Genomic DNA, 27,881 nt, shown 5'->3' on the forward strand with positions numbered 1-27,881 from the left:
GGTCACGTGGTCGCACCCGGAAGCGCGCCCGCGAGGCCCGGGCTGCTGGGCGGTGTAGGGCGGCGAGCCGGTACGTGGGCCTCGCCTTTCGTCCGAGCGCCGCCCCGCGCGGCCCCTCTGTGGGTGGCGGGGCTTCCTGGCTCCCCCACCCCCGCGCGGCCCTCCCGGAAGTGGGGGCGGGCCCCACCTCGGCCGCACAGACCCCGCCCGTCTGGCCCGGGGCCTGACGCCTCACCTCTCGGAGCCTAGGTTTCTGCAGCCACGGAATGGGGCGGGCGCCCCCAGCCGGGCCTTCTTCCCAGGGTAGCTGTGAGCTTCGCGGGGGCTTGGGGGTGCTGCGTAAACTGTGGAGTGCGGGGCACACAGGAAGGCGCCGTGGGGCGGGCGCCCCGCGGATTCTCTCTCCCGGGCCGTCCAGCCCAGCAGGGGCAAGGCCGGGGCCCGGACGGAGCCGAGCGCCCCGAAACAGAGCTGCTGGGAGGCCGGCGCGGCGGCCTGAGGGCGTTCGCTGGGGCAGGTGGTGAAAATGGGGCCGGGGGTTTTCCCCAGGTTGGCCCCGCGCCATCTGGAGCGCCAGTGAGGCCTGTGGGGCCTCTGGAGAGCAGGATAGAACAGGGAAATCACAAAATGACACCGCCGGCAAGGGTCGCGTTCCAACAACAGTAGAACCTAATGTCCACCGCAAAGCATTTCCACTTTTCCGGGAATAGGTCATTAAGGCCGGTCATGCCGGTGACGTAGCTAGTCTCAGTTACGCTGCAAAAGATGCTGAGCCCCTCACTATCCTTTCTTGCCTCTTACTTGCTTACAACGTTTGGTTTCCGAGTTAGGTTACAGCTTTATGTTATTCCTGCCTTTTATCATCAAAATGGGAATGATTCTGGAGCCAGTATGGTTCACCCTGTTATTTGACAAAGGGAAGCTGGGAAATAACAAGGGAAAGTGAGCCCACTTCTGTGTAAGAAAGCAGAGTTTGCTAAGTGCTTCCCGCCTGGTTATTCTGTTTTTCCCTATAACCCTGTAGGGAGGTAGAGCAGGGGTTTGAGACTAGAGAGTTGGCCTTGGCCAAGTCGAAACTAGAACCAGGTCTCTGGTGCCTTTTTTGGTTTCCTTCATCGTCCCAGGATGTCCCCTCCCTTCTGGGCCTGCTTCCCTGTGGGTCTGGGGTGCGCTGTGCTGTCTCCCCAGTCACTCCTAGCAAGCCCGTTGGGGCTGCTCAGGGCGGGTTTGCTGACCACACCAGGGCTCTGAGTGACCCACGGTAAGATGAGAGTGCCCGGAAGGAAACAGGAGGTGGGAATTAATGTTTGTGGGCCGCTGCTACGTGGAAAGGACTGTGCTGGCGGGTTCGTGTTGCGGGGAGTGCGGGGGTAGGGATACAGGGCACCCGCGCCTCCTGGCTGTGGGGTGTATGTTCTGAGCAGGCGGCCTAAGGGCCGGAGGGAGACGTGTGACCGCTGAGTCCTTCGTCAGCTGGTGCTCCCAGAAATGGACAGCAGTCAGATGAGAGGCTCTGCTTGCCCTCATGACCTCTCTGTGTTAAGCATTTGCAGGACCCGAGATGCCGTGCTGCTCTCCGTGAGCTGGTCATCGAGTGTGCCTCCTGCGGCCTTGTGAACCTCCGGCTGTGTGCGGGCTCTGCGGTGCTCCTTGCCAAGGTGGATGATCCTGCCTGCCCTGGGGGCGGAGCGGAGGCGGGCGGCACCCACTCTGGGGCTGCTCTGGGGCAACGGGCGGCACACACCAGGGCAGGCAGCGGACTGAGCCTTCCCTGTCCCCCCCACCCCCTGCCCCAGCTCTGCCTGCTCATGTCACCTTTGCCTGTTTGCTCCTTCCTCCCCTGCCTCCGGGCCATCATCAAGGCCTACTGCCCTAAGCTACACCTCTTGCATCGGCCCCTTCCTCTCCTGGCCTCCGCCCAAGGAGTGGGCCCCCATTACCTCACACCAGGATCCTTAACCTCACCCACCTGCGCCCAGCACGTCACTCCCCACAGCCTTCCCAGCCTACAGAGGGCTGTCCGCTGCTGACCACCCTCCATGCTGTAGCCCACCATTGCCCCGCACACACGCTCCCTTCCCATCAGGCCTGCCCCTCGAGCCCCTGTCTTTGTCACACTCACCTGGGAGTCCCAGAGCCGCCTCTTCCACATCACCTGCCCTCAGCCAGCAGCCTTTGCTTCACACTCGTTTGCTCTCCCCATCTCTGCCTGGTGTTGAGCAATTCCATGGGAATAGGCTGCATTCTTTGTTCACTGTCGAGGAACCACCTTGAGGCCAGGTGCTCGGAGTTAGAGTTGATAAACTCCCCTCCCCCGGAGATTGGGGAGGAATTCAGTAAGTGCCACCAAGCTGGGCGCCTAGGGGATCCCGAAGGGTGTCACTGAGTCCGAGGCCTTAAGATGCTGTGATCCTGTTTGAAACTGGACATCCCCTCAGGGGGCAGTCAGAGCAGAGTTTTCTGGTCATTATCATGTCTCGGCACACGTACAACGCGATCTTGTCCATGTGGCGCACTGAGGTACAAGAGATGTGAAGCCCCTGCCTGGGGTTTTCTCATCTACAAGCAGCTGACCTGAGAATTTGGACCTCACCTGGCTTGGTCAGGCTGCCCCCGGGTTGAGAGGATCAATGTCTTGCTGCCCCCCCCCACCCCCCGGGGAATGAAAGGCACAGTGTGGGACGCTCTGGGCTAAGACTCTCCCCACTGATGAATAATGAGACACATTTCGTATAATCAGGCATTAAAATATGTGGCACAGAAGGTGCATGTGTGGGTGGTGGGGAAGGCAGTTTGGGAGGGCCAAAGATCCAGGGGGATGTGGCTGAGGAAGCCAAAAAAGTGTGAGCGTGAACTGTGGACAAGGTTAGGCAGCTTGTTTCCACCCAGAGCAGAAGGAACTCGTGAATGACGATATGTCATGCTGAACCCACTCCCAGGGGCTTTGAAGCTTGTCTTCTGGAGCTCTTTTTGCCTCGAGGAGAAACACGTTTCTGAACTGCCTGGAGAGAGGTGCATTAGCCTCCCTCCACCTAGACCAGGCACTGAGGGCCATGAGCCACCATCCTGCCTGCCCCTCTTGGGCAGTTGATCCTCTGTCCAGATCAGGAGTGGGGTCCTTCCGTGTGCTCGGTGTAGGTGGGCCCATGATGAGTCTGACGATCTGGCAAGAGGCGCTGGAAAACACAGAGGCAAGAGCCCCAGCCTTAGGCCTGAGTTTAGATCCCAGGAGCTCCAAGCTGTGCTAAGTCCTGCTCTAGAAAGTGGGAGTAACTAAAGATCCCTACCTCCTCAGCTGGTTGTGAGGGTGTGACAAAATAATAGCAGGAAGGCCCCTGTCCTGGAGCCCGGTGCCCTGTGAGGGCTCAGTAGGTGTTTGCTGGGGTTATGATCCTCTTCGTTACTCAGGCTGAGCTTCCGGATAAAGGGGCTGGGAGGTGACCTTGACCTTGCTTCTCCCTGGCAGATGAAGTGCGTCTTAGTGGCCACAGAAGGTGCAGAGGTCCTCTTCTACTGGACAGACGAGGAGTTTGCCGAGAGTCTGCGGCTGAAGTTCGGGTTTGAGGGAGAAGAGGTAAGTGCAGGGCGGGAGGGGTTCGGGAGGGAACAACAGCACAGGGAGAACCTGCCCACCCGCTCCTGGCCCAGCCTGAGGAACTAACAGGGTGGTGCATGCGGTCCAGAGCCCTGCGCACCCAGCTGCTCATCCTCAGAGGTTGGCCTCTTGATGCTCTTGAGTTAGTGAGCTCACCCCTACTCCACCAGGGCTCATCAGGCTAAATGAGAGCAGGAGGAGGAGGTAGAGTTTAAATCCCACAACAGAGAAATTTGGTGTCCTCGTTTTCTCTCCCTAAAAAGTTTAGCATAAGCTTAACACATCAATTTTTTTAAACGGCTACATTAAGGTATAGTGGACATACTGTACACTGAACATTCTCAAAGGGTACGATTTGAGATACCCGTGTGCACGCGCGCACACACACACCTGTGATTCTGTCACAATCAATAAAATACATTTGTCATCCCGAAAGTTTGTGACCCCTCCCCCACCCTCCCCAACCTGGGCAATCACCAGTCTGCTTTCTGTCACAATAGAGGACTTTGTATTTTTTAGGCTTTTAGGTAAATGAGGTCATACAGTATACACTCAAAGTGGTTTTGGTCTGGCTTCTATCTCAGCATAATTTTGAGATTGATCCATGTTGCAGCAGGTAGCAGTAGCGTGTTCCTTGTCCCTGCTGGGCGGGAGGTCGTCTGTGGTATCGGCGCGCCGTGGTTGGTGTATCCGTGCCCCTGTTGATGGTAACTGTGGCCCATTTTTCACTCTTCCCAATAAAGCAGATATGAACATTCATGTGCAGGTCTTTGTATGAACGTCGCCTTTCACTTTTCTTGGGTCAATAGCTGGGCTAGAAGGGCTAGATCGTGGAGGTATATGCTAAACTTTGTAAGCAACTGCCAGACTTGGCCAGAGGGGTTGTAGCGTATCCAGCCCACTACGCATGTAGGAGACTTCCCCTTCCATACCCTCGCTAACACTTGCTGTGGTCTTTTTAATTTTAGCCATTCTAATAGGTGTCTCTTGGAATCTCATTGTCTTATAATTTTCATGTCCTATTGGCTGATGATTTTGACATTATTTCATGTGCTTATTTGCCCTCTGTGTCTTTTTTCATTGAAGTCGGTTCACATTTTGCCCATCTTTTTGTTGGGTAGGTGATTTCTTAGGATTCTTACTGAGTTTTGAGGGAGTTATGTAGTTTGGATGCAAGTCCTTTATTCGGTAAGTGTTTTGCAAATATTTTCTTCCAGTCTGTGTGTTGTCTTCACATCCGTTAACCGGTATTTTGTAAAGAGCAGAAGTTTTTCATTTTGATAACTCCAGTGTATCCATTTTTTGCTTTTAGGGAATCACGCTTTTGGTGTCATATCTAAGAAATCTTTGTCCAACCCTAGATCACAGAGTTTTCCCTATATCTTCTTCCGGACGTTTCATAGTTTCCGCTTTTATATTAGGTCTAATGATCCCCTTTGAATTTTTGTATATGATGTAAAGTATGGATGAAGGTTTATCTTTTGCGTATGGACATCCAGAGTGACCCTGAAATATTACAGCTCGGAGATAGTTGTCATTTTCACTCATAATTTCTACTCTGTGTTTGAAAGGAGTGATTTATTTTGAAAATTTTCTCCAGATGAATTTTGGATTCAACATTTCTGCAGGGAAAGCAGTAGAGAGAGTTCTGGCATTTCTGCCACAGCCCTGACAGGTGGCCTGCCAGCCCCTTCTCGCTCTACTGGGCATGATCACCAGCTGAGCCAGTTCTGCATGAGCAGCTTAATCCACCCAACATCACCAATATTCCTGTCACAGTCTTTAGGAATAAAGATATCAGCAGAGATCATGACATTCTAGTGGTTTTCTTTAAGCTAAAAAATAAGTCTGTCTATGAGGCTTTTTTATTTTTAGCAGTCAATACATATAGTTCTTTTTTTCTTTTTTAAAGATGATTTATTTTAGAGAGAGAGTGCAAGCGGGGAGAGGGGCAGAAGGAGAGCGAGAGGGAGAGAATCTCAGGCAGCCTCCCTGCTGAGCGCAGAGCCCGACACGGGGCTCAGTCTCGGGACCCCGAGATCATGACCTGAGCTGAAAATGAGTCGAATGCTTAACTGACTGAGCCACCCAGGCACCCCAATACATAAAGTTTTAATATTTTTGTTCTTAAACTTCTATTTCGATCAGGTCAGTTGAAGAAGCCAACAATCAGTAGACCTCTGTATCCCCAGAACCTGCCATAATATTGACAGAAAGGCACTCAGGATATTGGTGAATGAATGAATAAAACAAGCAAAAGAAGCAAGTTATCTGATGGTGTTTATCTTCTTTATTGAAAGCCTTATAAAGGAACAAAGTCCTGATTTTTCAGTTCCTAAGTGACTAAAGAAAAAATGTCTTTAAAGTTTTATTTTTATGTACACAACACTTATTTTTTTCCCTGATTCTATAAATAACATGAATTAATTGTAGGAAATTGGGAAATATAGAGAAATCGGTTTTTTTTTTAATTTTTTTAATTTTTTTATTGTTATGTTAATCCCCATACATTACATCATTAGTTTTAGATATAGTGTTCCATAATTCATTGTTTGTGCATAACACCCAGTGCTCCATGCAGAACGTGCCCTCCTCAATACCCATCACCAGGCTAACCCATCCTCCCACCCCCCTCCCCTCTAGAACCCTCAGTTTGTTTTTCCGAGTCCATTGTCTCTCATGGTTCTTCTCCCCCTCCGATTTCCCCCCCTTCATTCTTCCCCTCCTGCTACATTCTTCTTCTTTTTTTCTTTCTTAACATATATTGCATTATTTGTTTCAGAGGTACAGATCTGAGATTCAACAGTCTTGCACAATTCACAGCGCTTACCAGAACACATACCCTCCCCAGTGTCCGTCACCCAGTCACCCCATCCCTCCCACCCCACCCCCCACTCCAGCAACCCTCAGTTTGTTTCCTGAGATTAAGAATTCCTCATATCAGTGAGGTCATATGATGCATGTCTTTCTCGGTTTGACTTATTTCGCTCAGCATAATACCCTCCAGTTCCATCCACGTCGTTGCAAATGGCAAGATCTTATTCCTTTTGATGGCTGCATAATATTCCATTGTATATATATACCACATCTTCTTTATCCATTCATCTGTTGATGGACATCTTGGCTCTTTCCACAGTTTGGCTATTGTGGACATTGCTGCTATAAACATCGGGGTGCACGTAGCCTTCCGGGTCCCTACTTTTGTATCTTTGGGGTAAATACCCAGTAGTGCAATTGCTGGATCATATGGTAGCTCTATTTTCAACTTTTTGAGGAACCTCCATACTGTTTTCCAGAGTGGCTGCACCAGCTTGCATTCCCACCAACAGTGTAGGAGGGTTCCCCTTTCTCCACATCCCCGCCAACATCTGTCGTTTCCTGACTTGTTAATTTTAGCCATTCTGACTGGTGTGAGGTGGTATCTCATTGAGGTTTTGATTTGGATTTCCCTGATGCCGAGCGATATTGAACACTTTTTCATGTGTCTGTTGGCCGTTTGGATGTCTTCTTTGGAAAAATGTCTGTTCATGTCTTCTGCCCATTTCTTGATTGGATTCTTTGTTCTTTTGGTGTTGAGTTTGATGAGTTCTTTATAGATTTTGGATACTAGCCCTTTATCTGATATGTCATTTGCAAATATCTTCTCCCATTCTGTCAGTTGTCTTTTGGTTTTGTTGACTGTTTCCTTTGCTTTGCAAAAGCTTTTTATCTTGATGAAGTCCCAATAGTTCATTTTTGCCCTTGCTTCCCTTGCCTTTGGTGATGTTTCTAGGAAGAAGTTGCTGCGGCTGAGGTCGTAGAGGTTGCTGCCTGTGTTCTCCTTTAGGATTTTGATGGACTCCTGTCTCACATTGAGGTCTTTCAACCATTTGGAGTCTATTTTTGTGTGTGGTGTAAGGAAATGGTCCAGTTTCATTCTTCTGCATGTGGCTGTCCAATTTTCCCAACACCATTTGTTGAAGAGACTGTCTTTTTTCCATTGGACATTCTTTCCTGCTTTGTCAAAGATGAGTTGACCATAGAGTTGAGGGTCCATTTCTGGGCTCTCTATTCTGTTCCATTGATCTATGTGTCTGTTTTTGTGCCAGTACCATACTGTCTTGATGATGACAGCTTTGTAGTAGAGCTGGAAGTCTGGAATTGTGATGCCGCCAGCTTTGCTTTTCTTTTTCAACATTCCTCTGGCTATGCGGGGTCTTTTCTGGTTCCATACAAATTTTAGGATTATTTGTTCCATTTCTTTGAAGAAAGTGGATGGTATTTTGATGGGGATTGCATTGAATGTGTAGATTGCTCTAGGTAGCATTGACATCTTCACAATATTTGTTCTTCCAATTCATGAGCATGGAACGTTTTTCCATTTCTTTGTGTCTTCCTCAATTTCTTTCATGAGTATTTTATAGTTTTCTGAGTACAGATCCTTTGCCTCTTTGGTTAGATTTATTCCTAGGTATCTTATGGTTTTGGGTGCCATTGTAAATGGGATCGACTCCTTAATTTCTCTTTCTTCTGACTTGTTGTTGGTGTATAGGAATGCCACTGACTTCTGTGCATTGATTTTATATCCTGCCACTTGACTGAATTCCTGTATGAGTTCTAGCAGTTTTGGGGTGGAGTCGTTGGGGTTTTCCACATAAAGTATCATATCATCTGCAAAGAGTGAGAGTTTGACTTCTTCTTTGCCAATTTGGATGCCTTTGATTTCTTTTTGTTGTCTGATTGCTGTGGCTAGGACTTCCAATACTATGTTGAATAGCAGTGGCGATAGTGGACATCCCTGCCGCGTTCCTGACCTTAGGGGGAAAGCTCTCAGTTTTTCCCCATTGAGAATGATATTCGCTGTAGGTTTTTCATAGATGGCTTTTATGATATTGAGGTATGTACCCTCTATCCCTATACTCTGAAGAGTTTTGATCAAGAAAGGATGCTGTACTTTGTCAAATGCTTTTTCTGCATCTATTGAGAGGATCATATGATTCTTGTTCTTTCTTTTGTTAATGTATTGTATCACGTTGATTGATTTGCGGATGTTGAACCAACCTTGCAGCTCAGGGATAAATCCCCCTTGGTCGTGGTGAATAATCCTTTTAAGGTACTGTTGGATCCTATTGGCTAGTATTTTGGTGAGAATTTTTGCATCCATGTTCATCAGGGATATTGGTCTGTAATTCTCCTTTTTGATGGGGTCTTTGTCTGGTTTTGGGATCAAGGTAATGCTGGCCTCATAAAATGAGTTTGGAAGTTTTCCTTCCATTTCTATTTTTTGGAACAGTTTCAGAAGGATAGGTATTAATTCTTCTTGAAATGTTTGGTAGAATTCCCCTGGGAAGCCATCTGGCCCTGGGCTTTTGTGTTTTGGGAGATTTTTGATGACTGCTTCTATTTCCTTAGTGGTTATAGGTCTGTTCAGGTTTTCTATTTCTTCCTGGTTCAGTTTTGGTAGTTGATACATCTCTAGGAATGCATCCATTACTTCCAGGTTATCTAATTTGCTGGCATAGAGTTGCTCATAATATGTTCTTATAATTGTTTGTATTTCTTTGGTGTTGGTTGAGAAATCGTTTTTAAATGACCCATAATTCTAGTACCAGAGCCATTAGCTCTTCTATATATTTCCTTTGGGTCTTTATCTTTTATATGTAGTTGGGATCATACCACATTTTACAGTCCTATTTTCTGTTTTTCCACTTGCCATTATATCAAAAGCATTATTCTTTTTTGTTAAATATTCTCAAAAGCATAAATCTTAATGGAAGCATTATATTCCAGTGTATAAATAAATGTACCACTTATCTGACCATTTTCCCCATACTGGACATGTATATTGTTTCTAGTTTGCTAAAATTATTGCTGTAGGGAACATTTATGCTTGAATTTGATCCCACATCTCATTATTTCCTTAGGATAATTTCCTATAAATAGAAACATTGATTCAAAAGCCACTCAAAGATAATGTACCACTTTATAATTCCAAGTAATAGTAATTCCTTTACACTCTGCCCATGCCAAATATTTTCATATTCCCAACCTTTAAAAAAAAAATCTCGCTACACCTGCAGAAAAAGCCACTACTTAAAAAACGAGTTGCTGTACACAATCTAGATTTTTAAGTGACTTTCTGTTAACATAATCTGTTTGTGACAGTTCAAGAAAATTGTGGCACATGAGCAGTTCAACAAACATTTGCCTCTGTGGAGGGATATTCATTCAATGAATATTAACTGAGAACCTACTATGCATGAAGCAGTGGGTGAAGCAGTGACCATAACAACATGATCTGCTGTCACGGAACTTAGGGCTGCAGAGGGAGGAGGAAAGACAGTGAACAGGGTGGAAATAAACACATGAGTTCAGGGAATATTAAATGTGCCAAGGAAGTTAAACGGTGTGAGGTAAGGAGTGACGGGGCAGGGTGGCCGAGATGGTCAGGAGAGGGGCCATCTGAGCTGGGCCCAGGGGGCAGGCAGGAACCACTGCTAAAGCTGGACCCATCTCGGCTCCTGAGCGCTGAGGAAGTTGGAAGGAAATCCTCACCACAGCACTGCGTCTCGCTCCTGTTGTAAATGCTGCACGTTGCCCCTGGTTGGTTGCCTGTTTTTCTTTTCAAGGCAAGGTCTGACTCCTCTCCTTTCAGATTTCACAAGCTCAAAGTCGGGATTTGGCTTTCTCCATATTGCAGTCAAGTCTTCCAAGATCAGCGTAGGGAAGATCAGCTGTTCTCTTTTCCCCTTCCATTGAGGAGGGTTTGAGTGGTGCCAGCAAATTTGTCCAGTTTCTCTTTGGTTCTGTTTGTTTTGTTCCTGATTTTGGAGGGCGGAGAGAATGGTTGGAGGAAGAGCTCCTAAAAGTGAAGGCTGGCTTGTTATGGAAATGGGGGCACTACAGAAGCATAAAAAGTGCGGGAAGTCTCATACTCTCTCAGCCAGAAGGAATAACTTTAGCAGCGTTGCATTGACTTTCTTAATATGTTTTCAATACTTGGTTTTTTCTATGCGTTTTAAAATACCACTCACAACAATTTTTATTAACATATCACCAGAAGAATCTTCCATGTCATTGAAACAGTCCCCTATTTGAGGTGGCTTTACCTTCTTCCGTCATTTAGCTGAGCTGTTATTAACTGTTTCGCTGGTGCAGAGCGTCTCAGGCTTTTACAGTTGCTGCTGTACGTTATGCTGTAGTGAGCACCTTCGTGCGCGTCTCTGCCCTGTCCCTGATCATTGTCCTTAGGATACATTCCCCGGAGGTAGACCTAACTGCCACAAAAAGCATGGACTTTAGGACACGTAGAGAACTTCCTTAGAGTCGGTCAGTGCTCCATTAAATGCCCCACACGTTCCACTGTGGAGATGTGGCCTAAGTCCTTAATGTTTCCTTCTGGATTCAGAGGCAGAACGGCACAGGTAGCTGGCTGACCCCTCCCAGCCTTTTCTCACTAGCACCCAGGTGCTGGGGGCAGTCTCCTCCTGCCTCCTTCCTGTCAGGGCGGTGGTACCTTCCAGGCAGGTCTAAAACTACGGACGCCCTTGCTAGCGAGGCCTGGGTTTTGTCCATTCCTTTGTCGCCAGGGTCTGGCACTCCAAGCGCTGTTACTTTCTTCCCCTCTTGCAGCTTCCTCCCATGGAGGACCAGCTCAGCACCCTCCTGGCCCCAGTCATCATCTCCTCCATGACCATGCTGGAGAAGCTCTCAGATACATACACGTGCTTCTCAACGGAAAATGGCAACTATCTGTACGTCCTTCACCTGGTGAGTGTGTAACCCCTGAGCCCATGTTCCTCTTCCCTCGGTGCCGTGGGCGGTCTGTCCACATGCCTCGCCCTTACCTTGAACTTCAGACTCCTTTAGAAAGCAGAAACCGCCCTATCAAAATCCCCTGGGACCTAGGCCTCCCCCTCGATCTCTCCGGGATCAGGCCAGGTGAGGGGTCCCCTGGGGCTGGCTCACACCAGCCCCCTCCGCCTACAGTTTGGAGAATGCCTGTTCATTGCCATCAATGGAGACCACACGGAGGGCGAGGGTGACCTGCGGCAGAAGCTGTGCGTGCTCAAGTACCTGTTCGAGGTGCACTTCGGGCTGGTCACCGTGGATGGCCAGCTCATCCGAAAGGAGTGAGTCCTCGTCTCGGTCCCCTTTGGGTCCTTTGCCAAGCACCCTGTCAGGCCACGCAGCAGGTGGCCGGCCTCTGTGAAGCTGCTCACTCGTACTCTGCCCCTGGCTCCTTTCTGGAGACTCTCTAGCTGACCTCGTGTCGTATGTCCGTGTATGAAGGAAACTGAGAGGTGAAGTGTTTGCTCAGGCGCCTACCTCCTGGTTCTGTGACAGTCCCCCTCCGCGGCCAGGGCGCAGCCTGGACCAGCCCTTCCATGCTCAGAGGGCTCTCCTGCTTGTCGCCTCAAGTCACACGAGCTCGCCCAGCCCTGACGGTAACTCTGCTCCTTTGGTTGAAAGTGGGGACAGGCAGCTTTCTCAGGGTCTGTCCTGCTCTGCCCCCAGGCTGCGGCCCCCAGACCTTGAGCGGCGCATCCAGGTGTGGGAGCACTTCCAGAGCCTGCTGTGGACGTACGGCCGCCTGCGGGAGCAGGAGCAGTGCTTCGCTGTGGAGGTGACTACTGGGCGCGGGAGGCCTCGGGCCACAGGAGTGACAGGTCAGAGGGCTGAGGAGCTTTAAGGCCAAGTTTTGACACACACACACCACCCCCCGCGTCGTGAGTGAGGTCATAGACCCTCAGACTCTTATCTTTAGAAGGTTGCTCTTTGTGGCCTCTTGGTGGGTTCGATACTCTGATGGGGCTCCCTACAATAAAAAAGTGAGATCCTAGATAAAACAGGTTTTTTAATGCAGTTTGGGGCTCACAGTAAATTATGGAAATTCTGAAGATAGCTCCCTCAATTCTGATAGCCCCCCCCCCAAATTATATTGAGCTGAAACTAGCATGGACAGTAGTGAAAAATAAGCAGCACTAAAGGCAGGAAGGCCTGAGTGCAATCAGAGCCTTAATTAGGCCCTCAGCAGCTGGGGGCTGAGCCCGAGATCCCCGCGCCAAGGCCCGGCCTGAGGAGCTCAGGTGGTCGCTGCGGGTACCACTGCTGGTTCCCTGTAGAGACAAACACAGACTTCCTCCTGAGTGGCGGTTCTCACCCTCAGGGCACATCCGAATCATCTGGAGGGCTTGTGAGATAAGGGTTGCCAGGCCTCACTTTTCTCATGGGTGGGGGTGGTCTGGGGATTCTAGAATTTGCATTTCTGACAAGTTCACTGGTGAAGCTGATTATGTGGGTCCAGGGACTGCACTTTGAAAGCTACTGCTTTAGAGGACAGGTTCGGAGCAAACAAATAGGAGCTCAGAACTGACAGACGCACAAGGACATGAGCCACCATGAGTGAGAGGAAAACCAGTCACCAATAGATTTAGATCCCAAGGAGCTTGATATACTGGAATTATTAGGTCCAGAACATAAAATAACTCTGAAATATTTAAAGACATAAAAGCTAAACGAGAACCCATATAGGTATTTAAGAAATAAAAACATAATTGTTAAAATAAAAACCTCAAGGATGGTTTAAATAGTAGATGAGACATAAGTAGAAAGAGAGTTAGTGGACTGGAAAATAGATCTAAAGGATTTGTTTTCGCACCCCGCTCCCTCCCTCTTCTGATAAATGTGTATTACCTACTGTATGCTAAGAGGTGTGCCAGGCCCCGGGAGCAGAGATGAGTAAGGATACCGTCGCTGCCCTTGAGAGGAAATCAGCCGTACATATACGCCTGAAAACACAATAAAGCATCCTGGGTGCTGCCTTATTGGGTTTCCCATCTGAATCCATGGTGGCACGAGGGATGGTGTTACCAGGTCTTTCTGAGACATCAGAAAAGGCTTCTTGTAGGAGATGGTCTAATGCAGTTAACTTAAAATCCACACTCCCTCCAGAACCGACCAGGCCCTGTATGACCTGCCGCTGCAGGACTCGCCCCAGCCTCACCTCGTGCCCCTCTGCCCTTACTCACTGCGCCCTGGCCTCCCAGGACTTCTTTGCAGTTCAGGAGCACTGGGTATTTAATTCTGTGCAGTTCGGTAGTCATTAGCTACATTTGGCTATTGAGCATTTGAAATCTAGTTTGTCCAAATTGAGTTATGCTGTACATGTAGAATATACACTGGATTTTGGTGACTTAGTACAAAAAAAGAGTGTCAAACATCCCATTAATAATGCTTTTATATTGTATGTTGAAATGATAAGATTTTAGGTATATTGGGTAAAATAAATCATTAAAATTAATTTCACCTATTTCTTTTTACTTTTTAAATGTAGTTACTAGCAAATTTTAAATTATGCATAGGGCTTACCTTATAGATCCATCGGACAGCACCGCTGTAAACTCTCTTCCCAGCTCAGGGCCTTTGCATATGCTCTTTTCTTGGCTTGCAGCATTCTCCCCCTCTACTCTCTCTAACAGGATTTCTTGTTCTTTAGATATCAATTTAGAGGTGACTTCCTCAAGGACATTTTCCTCGGACACCCTACCCAAGTTGGTACCAGGTGTTTCCTACACAACACTTAGAGTTGGCATTTCTCTTGTCTCTTTCCTTGCATATTGTCTGTCTCACCCACTAGAGTCCAGTGACCAGACCATAAGCCCCAGGAAGGCTGGCCCAAGTCACCCTGTTCCCAAGTGTCTGGCACGTAGCATGCGTTCAGCATGGACTGAGCGAATATACCCACCAGCCAGGACCTGGAGCAGGGGAGGGTGGTCGGTAACACGGCTTCCTTTCCCTGCCCGTCAGGCTGTGGAGCGGTTGATTCACCCTCAGCTCTGTGAGCTGTGCATAGAGGCCCTGGAGCGGCACGTCATCCAGGCTGTGAACTCCAGCCCCGAGAGGGCTGGCGAGGAGGCCCTGCACGCCTTCCTGCTTGTACACTCCAAGCTGCTGGCCTTCTACTCCAGGTGAGCCCTGGTCCCAGCAGGCGGCGGCCCAGACCCCTGCCTCCCCCCCCACCCCCGGTCCCTTATTCCCTCTACCTGAAAAGCACCACCTCCCCAGCCAAGAAGATCTTCAAGACCCGTCTCTTCCCTGAAGCTTCCTTAACTCTTCAGTTCTTGACCCTCTCAGTTCATTCCCTCCTCTGAATTAGGTCTTTCTGGAACACTGTCTCCAAATCTGAATTCTAGAACTTCCCCATAGGCTGTGACTGGTCCCCAGTGGTTTCTCATTGGTGGGTTTCTTTTTTTTCTTTAATACACCAAGTTTTATTTTAAAAATTAATGAACTGATTAATTTTATTTGTACCTTGCCTTTCTCCAAGAAGAATGAAGCCAGCTGACACGTTCATAAATTCCTTGAGAGCAGGGACCCTGCTCCCAACTCCCTTAACCTGCCTGCCCCTCGCCCGCTGTTACGTGCAGGGGGCGCCAGCGTGCACTGACAGCCGGCTGCTCTCTCCGCAGCCACAGTGCCAGTTCCCTGCGCCCAGCTGACCTCCTCGCCCTCATCCTCCTGGTCCAGGATCGCTACCCCAGCGAGAGCACAGTGGAGGATGACGACCCTCAGGTCTTGGGCCAGCTCCCCGGGCAGTTCCAAAACCCAGCCTGCAGGGTGCTGGGCAGGCCACCTGGGGAGGCTGTGTTTCTGCATCACAGTTCTGGGCCAGCTTTTGGCTTCCTGCTGTGTTCAGACGTAACGGGAATTCTAGAATGCATGTGGTTTAGTCAGTGAGAAGGGCAGATGTTTGGAGTCCCTGCCGCTCTAGGCCTCGGTTCCCTTATCTGTGCAATGGGACAAGGGTTGTTTGGAGGAGTAGAGGGGACAGTTTCCCTAGAGGCCAGCGGTGCCTGGGGCGCTCGGTAGGTGCTAGCCACCATCCTTGCCCACCCCGTCCCCGTTATTGGCGGCGGCTTGGTTGCTAGTGTGTTGGAATTTCGGGAATTTCAGCGGTTCTGGAGAAAGACTAGGCCACCTAGAGTTGAAACCTGGGTGGAAAGTGAGGACACCCCCCCAGGGCTGCGTGGTGGTGGGGGGCGTAGGGGGTGGAGGGCTGTGGGCAGAAGTGCTGGGCTCCCTGGGGAGGCGGGGAGGAGTGAGCAGAGGAGGAGCTCTAACTAGGTCTCCCTTGCTGATGGCAGCCTTCCCCGCGGAAGCCATGGAGCAGCCAGAGCATCCCCGTGCAGCAGGCCTGGGGCCCTGCTTCCACAGCTCGGGCCAGGAGGAGTTCTGCAGCAACCGTGTGTGGAGGGGAGCGGGGCCCAGGGTTGAGCCCTTAGGAGACGCTCTCCCAGCCCTCGGCCCAAGATGCCCTCTTCTCCCTCCCAGGAGACGGACAGCTTCTCCCTCCCTGAGGAGTACTTCACACCAGCTCCTTCCCCCGAGGAGCACAGCTCAGGTGAGGCCTGGGGAGGAGCCGGAGGAGGGGGCTAGAGCACAGGATGCTGCCCGCAGGTCCTCCTCTGCCCCCCCACTCTCACCAGCTCCAGCCTGAATGAAAGCTCGGCTACTCAGATGTTTCCTAAAGCTGTGTGACAAGCTGATTTCATTTAAAAAGTCATCTCCCATAGGTGTATTCTCTGCCTTTTTTTTTAAATCAATTAATCCGTAACTAAAATTACATAATAATCATTTGATTTCAAGTGTAATGGTTTAAAAGGTACATATTCTATTTCTATACCTTACCTGTTTTTCCAGACGATGTGGGTGGGTAAACAATAAAAAGAAACGAAAAATAATCAAAATGTTGCTAACAAGACAATAGACAACACTGCTGAAAAAAAGATAAGCCAAAATCCATACTGTTGTAGTCCCTCTGAATGGGCATCACATTTACCTCTGCAGCTCTTGGGGAGAAGGAAGGATCGTATGGCTCACATCACCTAATAGAGGAAGGCCAGGGGTTCAGGAGAAGACACTTCTCAGGGACTGAGTTTTGAAAGGAATTTACTGTGTGGTGTCCTTAAGCCACTGGTTCTCAACCCTGGCTGCACGTGAGAACCAGCCAGGCCGCTTCAGCCAGACCAGTGAAGCTAGTCTGTGGGCTGGGACCCAGGTATGAATACTTCTAGAAACTTGCCCTGTGAGGCCAGTGAGCATCAGCGTGGAGCCAGCCCTAGGCGCAGATCTAGGTTAGCGCGGTGGCTCTCAGCCCTGCTGCATGGTGGGCTTACCGAGGGATCTTTAAAAACTCCCGAAGCCGGGCCTGCCTGTGCCAGAGATTGGGACTTCATGGATCTGGGATGTGACCTGGGCATCAAGATTTTCAAAAGGTCTCACGTGCAGCCGCAGTTGAAAACCAGTGGGTTAGATGTTCCTAACTTGAAGTCCGTGGATGGGCTTCGAGGAGCCTGGGACCCCTGAGATCCCACACCAGCTCCTGTAGACTTACACATTCCTCTGGGCCCCGGGGTCCGTGGCTGTCCTCTGGTCCCTGAGCTCCCCGTGAGCCCAGAACACATCAAGAGACACTGCTTTGGGGTGATCACCAAAGCGCCTTTTTCTTCTTACTGCTCCCTTCCCTCATTCATCACAGTCCTCCTCCTGGCCTCTTTCTCAGTGGTTAGTTTTTATGCCTCAGAGCTGTAAATAATGCCATTTCCCAGTGCCTGGAACTCACCGCTTGCTTACGAATGGCTTGAGTTGTACGCATTCATTTGTAAATCAGGTGTTCAGAATGTATCTATCAACGGGCTTCCCTAGAGAAACATGATTACAAATGATGGCTATTTGCAATGAAATATAAGGGAGAACAGTATTATTACAAACATGTAATATTTCAAATATGTAGTGGGTTCAGTAAGTTTCTGTGAGCTCTGCTGGGAAAGGAAAGCCGCTCAATTCCCTGTGCATAGTAGGTGCTCAGTAAGTTTACTGATTGAATAAGTGTGCTGCCTTCTGGGAGAGAGGCACCGTGGTAGACAGGGAGGGACCTGAAGGACTGAGAGGGTGGAATCAAGGAGGGGATTCAGGGGGCCAAGGAGGGGCATGCCCCCCCCCCGCCACTGCCAGGTACATCCTCAGGAGCCTGCACCCAGCAGCTGGCCTTGCGGGGAGCTTCTCTTGCCCAGGCTGCTCCAGCCCGCGACTGCAGAGTGCACCCTGCACTTCCAGCTTGGGGTCAGATGAGCAGGGCAGTGCTGCTCCAGCCCCTACTAAGTACCCTCGCCCCTGCCAGGTACTCTGCCCCACCCTCCCCTTCTGACACACTGCTGAGCCGTTGTTCACGTTTTCACGTTATTTATGTTATCTTATCGCCTGTGTCCTGTAGGTAGCACCGTCTGGCTGGATGGGGGCACCCCACCCACGGATGCTCCCCAGGTCCAGGTGAGTTTCTCCTGGGGGAGGGAAGGTCCACCGGGCACCAGCTGATCTGAGACGCTGCGGTGGACACTGGGGACTCTGAGGTGTCTGCTCCCCGTAACTCCGCACAGGGCCAGCCCTCCTGCTGCCACCTCAGGGCTGGTCAGTGCGGGGGACAGAGCTCGTCCCAGAGGCCAGGGCCAGAAGGGTGGGTGGTGGGCGAAGGGTGACCTCAACTTTCCCACCCTCCTCACTGTTGTTGGGACTGAAAGTCCAACTTAATTTGTGATGACTTTTTAAATTAGAACGTAAGTATATTCCTTGTAGAAAAATTAGGAAATACAAAAGTATGAAAAGGAATAAAAATCACTCAGTCACTCTTAATCCTTCCCCCAGATGTTAACTACTATTAAGATTTTGGGGTGTTTCTGTCTTCTCTCTGATTTTACGTTCGTATATGTATGTATACATGTATGTATGTATATTTATACATTACATGTATTTTTTTCTTTTACCAAATTTGTATCCTAATGTCCTTCATTACACTGTTTTCCTTAAGCATTTTTCCATTTACTCTGCGCTAGTGTGTAAGGAATAAGAGTCCGTCACGTGCCTCCATTACTTATTTAGCAGATCCGCACAACAGCTAGTACGTTGTTGCTAGTTTTTTGGCTGTTCTCACAGTGCAGTGCCATCCTGATAGAGAAGGTCTCGTGGCATCTCTGGTGATTTCCTCAATTCTCTACTTTTTCCCACTAAAGCCCTTCTTACTTATTTAGTAAGGCTAGAGTCTTGCTCATTTAGTCCTTCCACGCCTCAGTTTCCCCCATGGGACCAGCGGTCCAGATGTTCTCAGGGTGGGTAGAATGACAGCGTTATTGACAAGCCTTTGTCCGAGTGAAGGCCCGGGACAGAGCTCCCCCCACCCCCGACCTTTCTGCCCTTTAAGTCTCTTTTCTACCACCCACCCCAGTTCCTGTTCCTCACGGCCCCTGCTTGCCACCCAGTCCTGACTCCGGGTAGAATGGCTCCGAGGAGGCAGGGGAGCTGCTGGGGCCGTGGTAACACAGCGCAGGAATTGAAGAACTGGATTTCGTGGAGCTGAAGTGTTTACTCCCATGGTTCACAGGGGAGACAGCGAATGGGCAACCATGGGTGGGTGCATGAGGCAGAGGCCAGGCGGCTCCCCCACCCCAGCCCTCCCACGGACAGCTCTTCTTCTCCGCAGATAGCTGAAGACACCCTCCAGACACTGGTGCCTCCCTCCCCAGTCGCTTCCGGCCCCAGAAGGGTTTTCCTAGATGCCAACGTGAAGGAGAGCCACTGCCCCATGGTGCCCCACACCGCCTACTGTCTGCCCCTGTGGCCGGGCATCAACATGGTGCTCCTGACCAAGGTAGGAGCGACCCCCACCTCCCTTAGCAGTGCCCCAGCCTGGACGCCTTCCCGCAGGCTGCCCCTGTTCATCCTGCCCTGCGCTTCTTCCCTTAGGGCCCCAGCACCCCCCTGGCCCTCGTCCTGTACCAGCTGCTGGACGGGTTTTCCCTACTGGAGAAGAAGCTGAAGGAGGGGCAGGAGGCCGGGAGCACCCTGCGGTCCCACCCCTTCATGGGCGACCTGCGGCAGAGGATGGATAAGTTTGTCAAGAATCGCGGGGGGCAAGAGATTCAGGTGAGGCTCAGTCGCCAGATCTAGCGGCCTCTGGGAGAAGCAGGGCCGGGGTGGCAGGGTCTGTTCTGTCCACACTCGGGGGGGTGGCCCCACCGTGGGCCCGTGAGCCTTGTTTCCCGCATCACGAAGTGATAACAGAAACTTAGCAGTATGTTCAGAGCATTTTGACGTGAGTTTGGCAGAACATGAATTCGAATTCCCGTGTTTTATGTGAGGAAACCGGGGCTCAGATTACTGGGCGGGCGAGTGGCAGGAGCAGAGCCTGACTCTACGCCACCATGAAGGCCAGCAGCCTCCGCCCGGCACCCCTCACAGCCCAGGTCGGAGATGAGGCTGGAGGGGCCTGGACGGTAGAAATGCACAGTCTGTTCCGGGGGCCTCCAAGGAGTTCAGGAGGGGTAGGTCACCCAGGGGAAGCAGCTGGTGGCGCTTGGGTCGTCTGAGGACCCGAGATTCACTGTGGCCGCCACACACGTGCGTCTGAAAATGAGAAGAAGGGTTGGAGGAGGCAGAGCGAGGAGTGCCTCGGGCCATCACGGTGAGCGTGGGGGTCGGATGTAAAGTCCCCCTTTAAGGAGCTCGCTAGGGCCGCACCTCAGCACCCCAGTGCCTGCTCCACGTCCTCCTGTTTGGGGCCCTCGCCTATCCCTCCGACAGCATTAGTTTACACGTCTTTGCGAGCTCGGCAGTGAGCCCCGTGCTTGCTGCACAGAAACTGCTCTTTAAAGAACCGCTGACTGAAGAGAACGGTGTGTATGGAGGGGTGCGGAGAGCTGGGGGGACCTGCCAGAGAGCCAGCTTGACTGTGTGAGGGCAGCTGCGTCCTGAGCCTAAATACTCAAGCGGGCGAGAGGTGTGGGTCCCTCACTGAGCCCGACATCGCAAGGGTCTCCTCTGGACCTCACTGTGGGGCCATCAGCATGAAGCCAACCTGTACCCTGTCCTACAGAGCACCTGGCTGGAATTCAAGAGCAAGGCTTTCTCCAGGAGTGAACCTGGATCGTCCTGGGAGTGAGTGGTGGGCTCTGAGGATGGGGGGAGTCATTTGGACAGAGGGGCAGGTTCCTCCAGGCCAAGAGGGAGAGGATGCTCAGGAAGGCGCTCAGGAGGGCGAGGGGCTTCCCGGAGAGCAGAGTCCGGCCCGCAGACGCCGGAGGGAGGCTGGGAGGCAGAGGGGCTGCAGGTGGAGGAGAGGGCCTTGAGGACTTAACGTGGGGCAGAGGGCTCAGGTTCCCGCCCAGCCTCAGCCCTGAAGGGTGCTCTTCCTCTCATTTCTCCATAAAATAAACCATGGGGGTGGGGCGAGATTCCAGGAGCTTCCACCCAAGTACCGCGCACCACACTGGGGGCAACCCGGGGAGCTGCCTCCGGTGTCTCTGAGGGCAGGGGTGTGCTTCAGCAGCTGTGTCTGTCACCAGTCAGGAGGTGACCCATGGGATGAAGTGGGTCCTAAGTGTGTGTGTCCCCAGCGCACATGCAGACAGCCCCCCTCCAGGGCCCTTCCCGCTGTCATGCTCTCCTCTCCTGATGCCAGGCTGCTCCAGGCGTGTGGGAAGGTGAAGCGGCAGCTTTGTGCCATCTACCGTCTCAGCTTCCTGACCACAGCTCCAGGCCGGGGGGGCCCCCATCTGCCCCAGCAGCTGCAGGGCCAGGTGCAGGCCATCATGCAGTAAGTATGGGTGCGGCTCCCGCTAGCCGGAGCGGGAGCTGAGGCACCGCACCCCACCCGCCTCCCCCTGCTTCCCCGGCAGAGAGAAGCTGATGGACTGGAAGGACTTCTTGTTGGTGAAGAGTAGGAGGAACGTCACCATGGTGTCATATCCTCATGCCCGAGTCCCTCGTGTCTGTATGTCCCCCACACCTGCCCACTCTGCAGGACTCTGGGCTTTTGGGAAGGAGCAGATATATTCCACCACCTCAGCATCTTTTCTCTGAAGAATAGGAGATACGGTCATGGGTGTCTTGTCTGTAGGAATGCTCCAGGACTGAAATTTCACAAATCCCAGCTGTCCCTCAGTGACTTCATAAAAGCTTTGGGGATTATGTTGACAGTGTCCAGCCAGCAAAGTGGTAACAGCTATTCCAGGAGGGGCAGGGGTCCTGGGGTCAGGTAGGTTAGAGAGGCTGTGTCCTCCTTAGATGTCACAGTACACAGTGGAACGTGAAGGCTCTGAGAAGGCCTGCACCAAAAATGTTTATTCCTCCTTAAAAAACCCTACCCAAGACCTGTTTGACCCTTTTATTATGGAATACTAGTTTTATGGAATACTGATTTCCTCTGGAACTTTATATAAAGCAGCTTTTCCTGTATTAAGGTCTCAGTATGCAGGTGAAAGGGATGACAGAGGCCCCCTTTAGCCACCAGCCACCACCCTGCCATGTTGGCTGTTCCCTTTCCAGTGGGAACCTTCCAGCTTCAGAAGGTGAAGTGTGGAGAGAGAAACAAAACCACGCCGAGGTGTGTGGGCTGGGCGGTCAGCTAGGCTCATCCGTAGGTAGGTAGCTCTGCTCTCACACCAGCCTCACCACGTATGTGATTTAAACTCTTCCCTCATGAAAATGATGAAAAAAGAACATTCGCTATTCCTGTTGAGTCTAGAACTCCCCAGGTTAGATGTGCCAGTGTCCAGGGATCCGTTGTACTTGCATAGGAGAATTTCACCCGGTTGGGGGTTCAGAGGTAAAGAGGCCTGGGAAAACGGGGACCCTAGGAGGTTGGCTGACATGGCAGCTGTGGGGAGAGGTGGGCATGGCAGGCCTGGCCTCCAGACTCCACTGCTTAGCCTTGCCGGAAGCCTAGGTGGAGGACAGAGTAGCACTCTCCCTGGTCCCTGGCTTTGTGAGCACCTTAACTCCGACCTTCACCTACCTAGAAGACTTCCCAGGCTTGGTGCATTTCATCTATGTGGACCGCACGACCGGCCAGATGGTGGCCCCTTCCCTCAGCAGCAGTAAAAGGATTTCGTCGGAGCTGGGCAGGGGGCCACTGGCCACCTTCATCAGAACCAAGGTAACCATTGCTCGGCCTGGGTCCTCTTCACCCCCGTCAGATGAGACGTGCTGGCCTGACCCCTGTCCAGGAAAGACTGATGCCCCCCACCCTTGGGACTCCCCTGAGGCCTTGAGCACACCCCGCCTTAACCCTACTGTACTCTTCTGTCAGTGTCTGCACACAGCTGGTCTGCAGGCTCCTAAGGATAGCAGCTGGGCCTCGTCATCTAGGGTCCTGGCACCCGGGGCCACATGGGCCTCAGTCGATGTCGGGGGCACCTTCCTGGGTGTCTTCTAATGTGCCTGAAGGAGCACGTCTGGGCAGTGAGGTCAGAGGGGGAAACGGCCAGGGCCTAACATTGTGCTTGGCATAAATAAATCCCAATAAGTATTTGTTGAATGAACTCAAATGGAAAGAAGAAACACAAGGTCATTCAGTTTGGATACAGGATTTAACACTAGGTGGTTTGTACTAAAGAAACATTCACTGGGGGTTCTTATATTCTCTTTAATAGACTGTTTCATGGCAAACTAGTATGTGTATATTTATATACTATACATGTGGTAGGTAGTCTAGTATAAACGTCTGTTAGATTCATCTAAAGTACACGCTAAGAGTTAAAATCAAGAGGGTGACAAAAGGCGGGGTGGGCTCTGCCTTTCCCTGGCCGTGTGGCCCCAGGGCATTACTTAGTCAGAGTGTCTGTGTGCTCATCTGTGAAAGAAGCTGGTGATACTGTTGACGTACACGGGGGGCAACAATTACAGACACGTGAGATGCTGCGGGTTAAATACTCAGCACGGTACGTGGCACAGAAGATCGACAGAATTCATGGAGCAGTTGCTGGTACCAGCCTCTCCAGCCATCTTTCCGGAGATTGTTAGGGGTTCTCTGGCTGCATTTCTTTGCATTGTTTTTTGTGCAGTTTTTTGCCATTGGTCATAATCTTGGATCATTCCGTAGATGCAATTGTGTTTACCCATGTTTTTGCTTTCTATCTGATGCATTTCCTCATGTCATTAATTCTTTATAAACATGATTTTTAACAAGTCCACAATAGTCCATCATGTGGATGTAACATAATTTCCTTAGCCATTTCCTCAATGTTGAACAGTTAGATTGTTTCCAGGCTTTCGTGGTCATAAATAATTCTGCAGCACACACCTTTGTGCATCCATCTTTGTCCTCATCTCTGATTATTTTCTCAATATGGATTCCCAGAAATGGAATTACTAAGTCAAATGGGAGGAATGTTTTTAAGGTTATTGATACACGTTGTCAAATTGCTTTCCTGAAAATACAGCAAATCCACGTATTTGCTTGCAGATGTAATTAGACATTACGCTGTAGTCAGGTTTGCCGTGAATCATGTAAGCCTTCCGCTAAGCTTTTTGGTGCGAGAGCTCATCAGGCCTTTTCCAGCCCTGGAGAATGGAGGAGTCAGGCTGCCCCTGCTCTCCTCCCTCGGGCAGGTCACAGGCAGCAAGGAAGCCCTTGGATTAGGCAAGAGAATGTCCCCGAGGGGATCCAAGACACATTGTCCCACGGTCCCTGTGTTTCTGTTGGACCTCTTGGTGAGCCCTGGTTGGGACTTCAGCCCTGGAGAGAGCGCATGCCTGGCTCAGGGTCCTCTGTGCTCACACGCCCCACAGCACCTTCCTGGCATAGAGCCTACGCCCCTGGCGGGGACCGGTGGGCGGGTGGCCCTGGACAGCAGGTCGGGTTTCCAGGTGGCCACACCCTTGTCTCCTATTGTGTTAACTAACAACGTCCTTGGCTGTTTTCTGGGCTGAATGATCAGTTTACTAATTTATGGCCTCTGTGCATAGTCAAGTTACATGAAGGGTTTTTACGTGTATTTTATTGTCACAGTAACTGAGGAGGGGTAGTCCACCCACCCACCCGATAATGATTTACTTTTGAGCTCCCGCTCTGACCCAGGCCATGCCCGGCACTCAGGAAACAGGTGAGCTGGAGCAGCCACTGGCCTTCCGGGAGCTCCTCCTCCGAGTGCTTTTCTTCCAGAGCCGGGAGCCTGAGCCTTGGGCCCCCTGTGGGGAGAGGGCCGACGCCGCGGGCCCTGGGGAGGCCGTCGGGGCCGCCACGAGCACGCTCTCCGCCTGTCCCCAGGTCTGGTGTCTGATCCGGCTGGCGCGCAGATACTTGCAGAAGGGCTACAGCACGCTGCTGTTCCGGGAGGGCGACTTCTGCTTCTCCTACTTCCTGTGGTTCGAGAACGAGATGGTGGGTGCGGCCAGGTCCCAGGGCAGGACCGTCCCGAAACGCTTTCCTCTCTGCTCACTCCGGGACCCCTTTCTTCTGCACTGTGTTCAATCTGTCTGTCTCTCATCTCTTCTCGTCCCTAGTGGAGCTGACAGGGAGGCACAGCCGTGGGCACCCAGACCTCGGGGGTCCTGTGTTCAGGGGCGCTTTGTGACCCCTCCAGCAGCTGTCTGAACGACTCGTGCTGTCACTCAAGGCGGTGTCCAGGTCGCACGCGAACACATGGACGCATGCCCCTCGAGAACGGCTGCTCACACTTGCTACCGCGTCGCCAGCTGCGCTTACAGAGCACGGCACGCTGTCGTTCCCATTGTAGAGGCCGATAAACCGAGGTTCAGAGCCGTGTAGCAACCTGCGCAAGGTGAAGAGGACAGTACGGCCTCCTGGCCCGGTACTTCTCGCTCTAGACCTCACTGTTACTCCAGTGTAAGCACAGGTCATGGGAGCTCGCTGCCTGTTTCTCTCTCTCTCCTCTTTCTTTCCTGTTTCTCTTTGTTTTCTCCTCACTTGTCACTTTGAGTCCGTGTTCCAGCTCTCTGTCCATTCCTTCTGCCCCTCGCGCCCCCTCCACCCCCACCGGGCCCTGCCCTCTCCCTGGCAGCAGCCCTCCTTCGCTCTGCCCCGAGAGCAATGGCCAGCACCTTCCAGAGTAGGGGCTGCTTCCTGGGTCCCAACCTCCCGTCCTCCCAGCCTGTGCCATGGTTGGGGCAGGGATCATTGGCCCCATTTTACAGATAGAGACACTGATGCCTGGAGATCAAACTCCGTGCCCAGGGCCACCAAGGTCATAAATGAAGAAGCCAGAACCCAGGCTCAGCTCTCCTGGCCGACAGGCTCCCGTCTGCGCTCTGAGCCCAGGATGTGTGTACGACCTTTACCTTAGCTTCTAGGGAGAGGCAGGGCTTTGTGTGTGTGGCTGGCCCGACGGAGTGACAGACTGCAGTAGGGCTGTGGGGGGCAGAGCCAGCTGTGGAGGCTGCCTGCCCTGTGCCGTCTTGGGCAGCCACCTAGCATGCTGAGTGTACCTCCTCACCCGCAGGACGGGCCCCACGGTGCTCACATGAGCATGGAGACGAGCCCCATGACCGTGCCCGATGCACAGTGGCTGCCCAGAGCATCTTACTTCCCTCTCCTCCTTTTCCTTTTTTTTTTTTTTTAAGATTTTATTTATTTGTTAGAGAGAGAGCATGAATGGGGGGGTGGGCAGAGGGAGAAGCAGACTCCCCACTGAGCAGGGAGCCCAATGCGGGACTCGATCCCAGGACCCCGGGATCATGACCTGAGCCGAAGGCAGACGCTTAACCGACTGAGCCACCCGCACGTCTCCCTTCTCCTTCTTACCCTGCCCTGGAGATTGTGGTCGCTTTCACAGCAGAGACTTGGACCTTTTGATAATGCCTAGCCCTTCAAGACCCTGCATGCCACCTCCCAGGGTCGCCCTCCTGGCAGCCCTCTTGAGCTCGTGCGGGTCCCTGAGCCAGGTCCACGCACTGATGGGAGTGAGAACTACCACATGTGTACCGGGCAGGACACTCAGAGCTTTATATACATCACCTCCAGTGTTCGCTGGGAGGTTACTGTTAGTCCCACTTCACAGTTGAGAAAACGAGGTAAAAAGAGGTCCAAGCAGCAAGCACCCAGCGCGCGGGGCTGAGCCAGGCCTTGAACATGGTGTCTGACTCAGGCCCGTGTTCTCTCCACCACGCCACCACCTCCCCCTGTAAGACCTTCTTCCTCTTCCGCAGGGGTACAAACTCCAGATAATAGAGGTGCCCGTCCTCTCGGATGACTCGGCCTCCATCGGCGTGCTGGGAGGAGACTACTACAGGTGACCCCGATTCACAAGGCTGCTGGGAACAGTGGGTGCCCCGCAAGTGCCACTTCCCCGTGGGGAGCAGCTCCTGCTCCAGGAACGCCCCCCAAGAAGCCCTCGGTGGAAGCTCTTTGCTGCCCAGCCCCGTGTTCAGTGAGGGGGGCGGGTGGGAGCACGCCCGGGTTTCTGCCCGTCTCTGGCTGCCACACTGTGGGCAGCACCTGCCAGCGTCCGTGCCGGGCCCTCGGCTTCCCTGCCGGTTCTGTGGCTTCCCGTGGCCTGGACACGGCCGTTGGCAGGCCCCACGCAGGGCTGGGAACCCAAAGGGGTGGACCACGTGGCCCAGGGCCGAGCCTCGTGTGGTTGGCCAGGTGCTGGGGCCTCGCGAGGTGACAGTGTCCGTGCCGTGCCGAGAGGGGCACCTGCGTCTGGGAGGGCTGCTGGGGCCCCGCTCCTGAATCCCACCCCCCTTCCTCCAGGAAGCTCCTGCGCTACTACAGCAAGGGCCACCCCGCCGAGGCCGTCAAGTGCCACGAGCTGCTGGCCCTCCACCTGTCGGTCATCCCCACAGACGTGCTGGTGCAGCAGGCCGGCGAGCTGGCCCGGCGCCTGTGGGAGACCTCCCACCTCCCCTTGCTCTAGGCCAGGGCGCCGCAGTCTGGCTGTGCACCCTGGCCCCCTGCAGAGCCGCCGCTAAGGGTAGGACAGCCCCCCGGCTCTCTTAAAGAAACCACCTAGACTAGGCTCCCCTCCAGGTTCCAAACCCCCAAATCCTTCTCTTTGGGGGAGGAGGGAGGCCAGGGGGGGTCCCTTGGTCTCCTTAAAACAACAGTGGCTGTGAGGTTAGAACCGGGGCACCTGCTTTCAGAGCTGCGTCTGCCTTGATCCCCAGGAGACAGGAAGTCCCCGGGGCCTGCGGGTGTCTGAAGATACCTCCTTTATGCTTTCCTTGGAGTGGAGAAAGAGCTTCCTCGGGAAGCCGTTTCCCTCCCCAAATGCAAGGTGCTGCCTTGGCTGGGTGGGCCACTTCCTCTCTGCAGCTCTGGGCGGGTTTCCGACATTCTACACCCGTTTCCCCCGCGTTCGGAGGGATAGCACCTACCTCTCGGGGTGGTTGTGACGGCTGCCCGGCACGCGGCAGGTGCTCAATAAATGTTGGTTGTGGTCACTGTTGTTCAAGCCAAACGTGCCTGGGCTCCTGGGCTCTTCCTGGTGCGTAGAAGTCCTGGTCCATCCGCACC

The 27,881-nt window shown here is 52.2% G+C and overlaps 1 protein-coding gene and 1 long non-coding RNA gene across 8 annotated transcripts; both read left to right on the top strand.

Moving 5' to 3' along the window:
* HPS1 (HPS1 biogenesis of lysosomal organelles complex 3 subunit 1) lies at positions 1-27,808 on the top strand. 7 transcript variants are annotated; one of them, XM_078077265.1, is made up of 20 exons: positions 1-70; positions 1,545-1,658; positions 3,467-3,574; positions 11,207-11,344; positions 11,564-11,706; positions 12,092-12,200; positions 14,384-14,544; positions 15,046-15,148; positions 15,721-15,819; positions 15,908-15,977; positions 17,850-17,905; positions 19,110-19,277; positions 19,373-19,552; positions 20,502-20,563; positions 21,087-21,221; positions 21,304-21,368; positions 22,417-22,562; positions 24,675-24,788; positions 26,573-26,655; positions 27,120-27,808. In XM_078077265.1, the coding sequence occupies exons 3-20, from the start codon at positions 3,467-3,469 to the stop codon at positions 27,280-27,282; spliced, it is 2,103 nt and encodes a 700-aa protein (XP_077933391.1). In that variant the 5' UTR covers positions 1-70; positions 1,545-1,658; the 3' UTR covers positions 27,283-27,808. The 7 variants fall into 7 exon arrangements, 5 of the variants coding, with proteins under 5 accessions (XP_077933391.1, XP_077933392.1, XP_077933394.1 ...); XM_078077266.1 differs by lacking the exon at positions 1-70 and adding an exon at positions 109-303; XR_013449655.1 differs by lacking the exon at positions 1-70 and adding an exon at positions 24,911-25,253 and having other exon boundaries at positions 318-1,658; positions 27,120-27,141.
* LOC144382550 (uncharacterized) lies at positions 4,718-5,865 on the top strand. Its single transcript, XR_013449658.1, has 2 exons — positions 4,718-4,783; positions 5,744-5,865. It is a non-coding gene; the product is annotated as an uncharacterized LOC144382550 (long non-coding RNA).
* Positions 27,809-27,881: the final 73 nt, after the last annotated feature.

The sequence above is a fragment of the Halichoerus grypus genome, chromosome 7 (assembly GCF_964656455.1).
Source record: "Halichoerus grypus chromosome 7, mHalGry1.hap1.1, whole genome shotgun sequence".
Lineage (NCBI taxonomy): Eukaryota > Metazoa > Chordata > Mammalia > Carnivora > Phocidae > Halichoerus > Halichoerus grypus.

Excerpts from the sequence above, each read along its gene's own strand:
- HPS1 (XM_078077265.1), top strand. The coding sequence starts at position 3,467 with ATGAAGTGCGTCTTAGTGGCCACAGAAGGTGCAGAGGTCCTCTTCTAC. Across the intron at positions 3,575-11,206 it reads TCGGGTTTGAGGGAGAAGAG|CTTCCTCCCATGGAGGACCA; the intron begins GTAAGTGCAGGG and ends CCCCTCTTGCAG. Across the intron at positions 24,789-26,572 it reads TGTGGTTCGAGAACGAGATG|GGGTACAAACTCCAGATAAT; the intron begins GTGGGTGCGGCC and ends CCTCTTCCGCAG.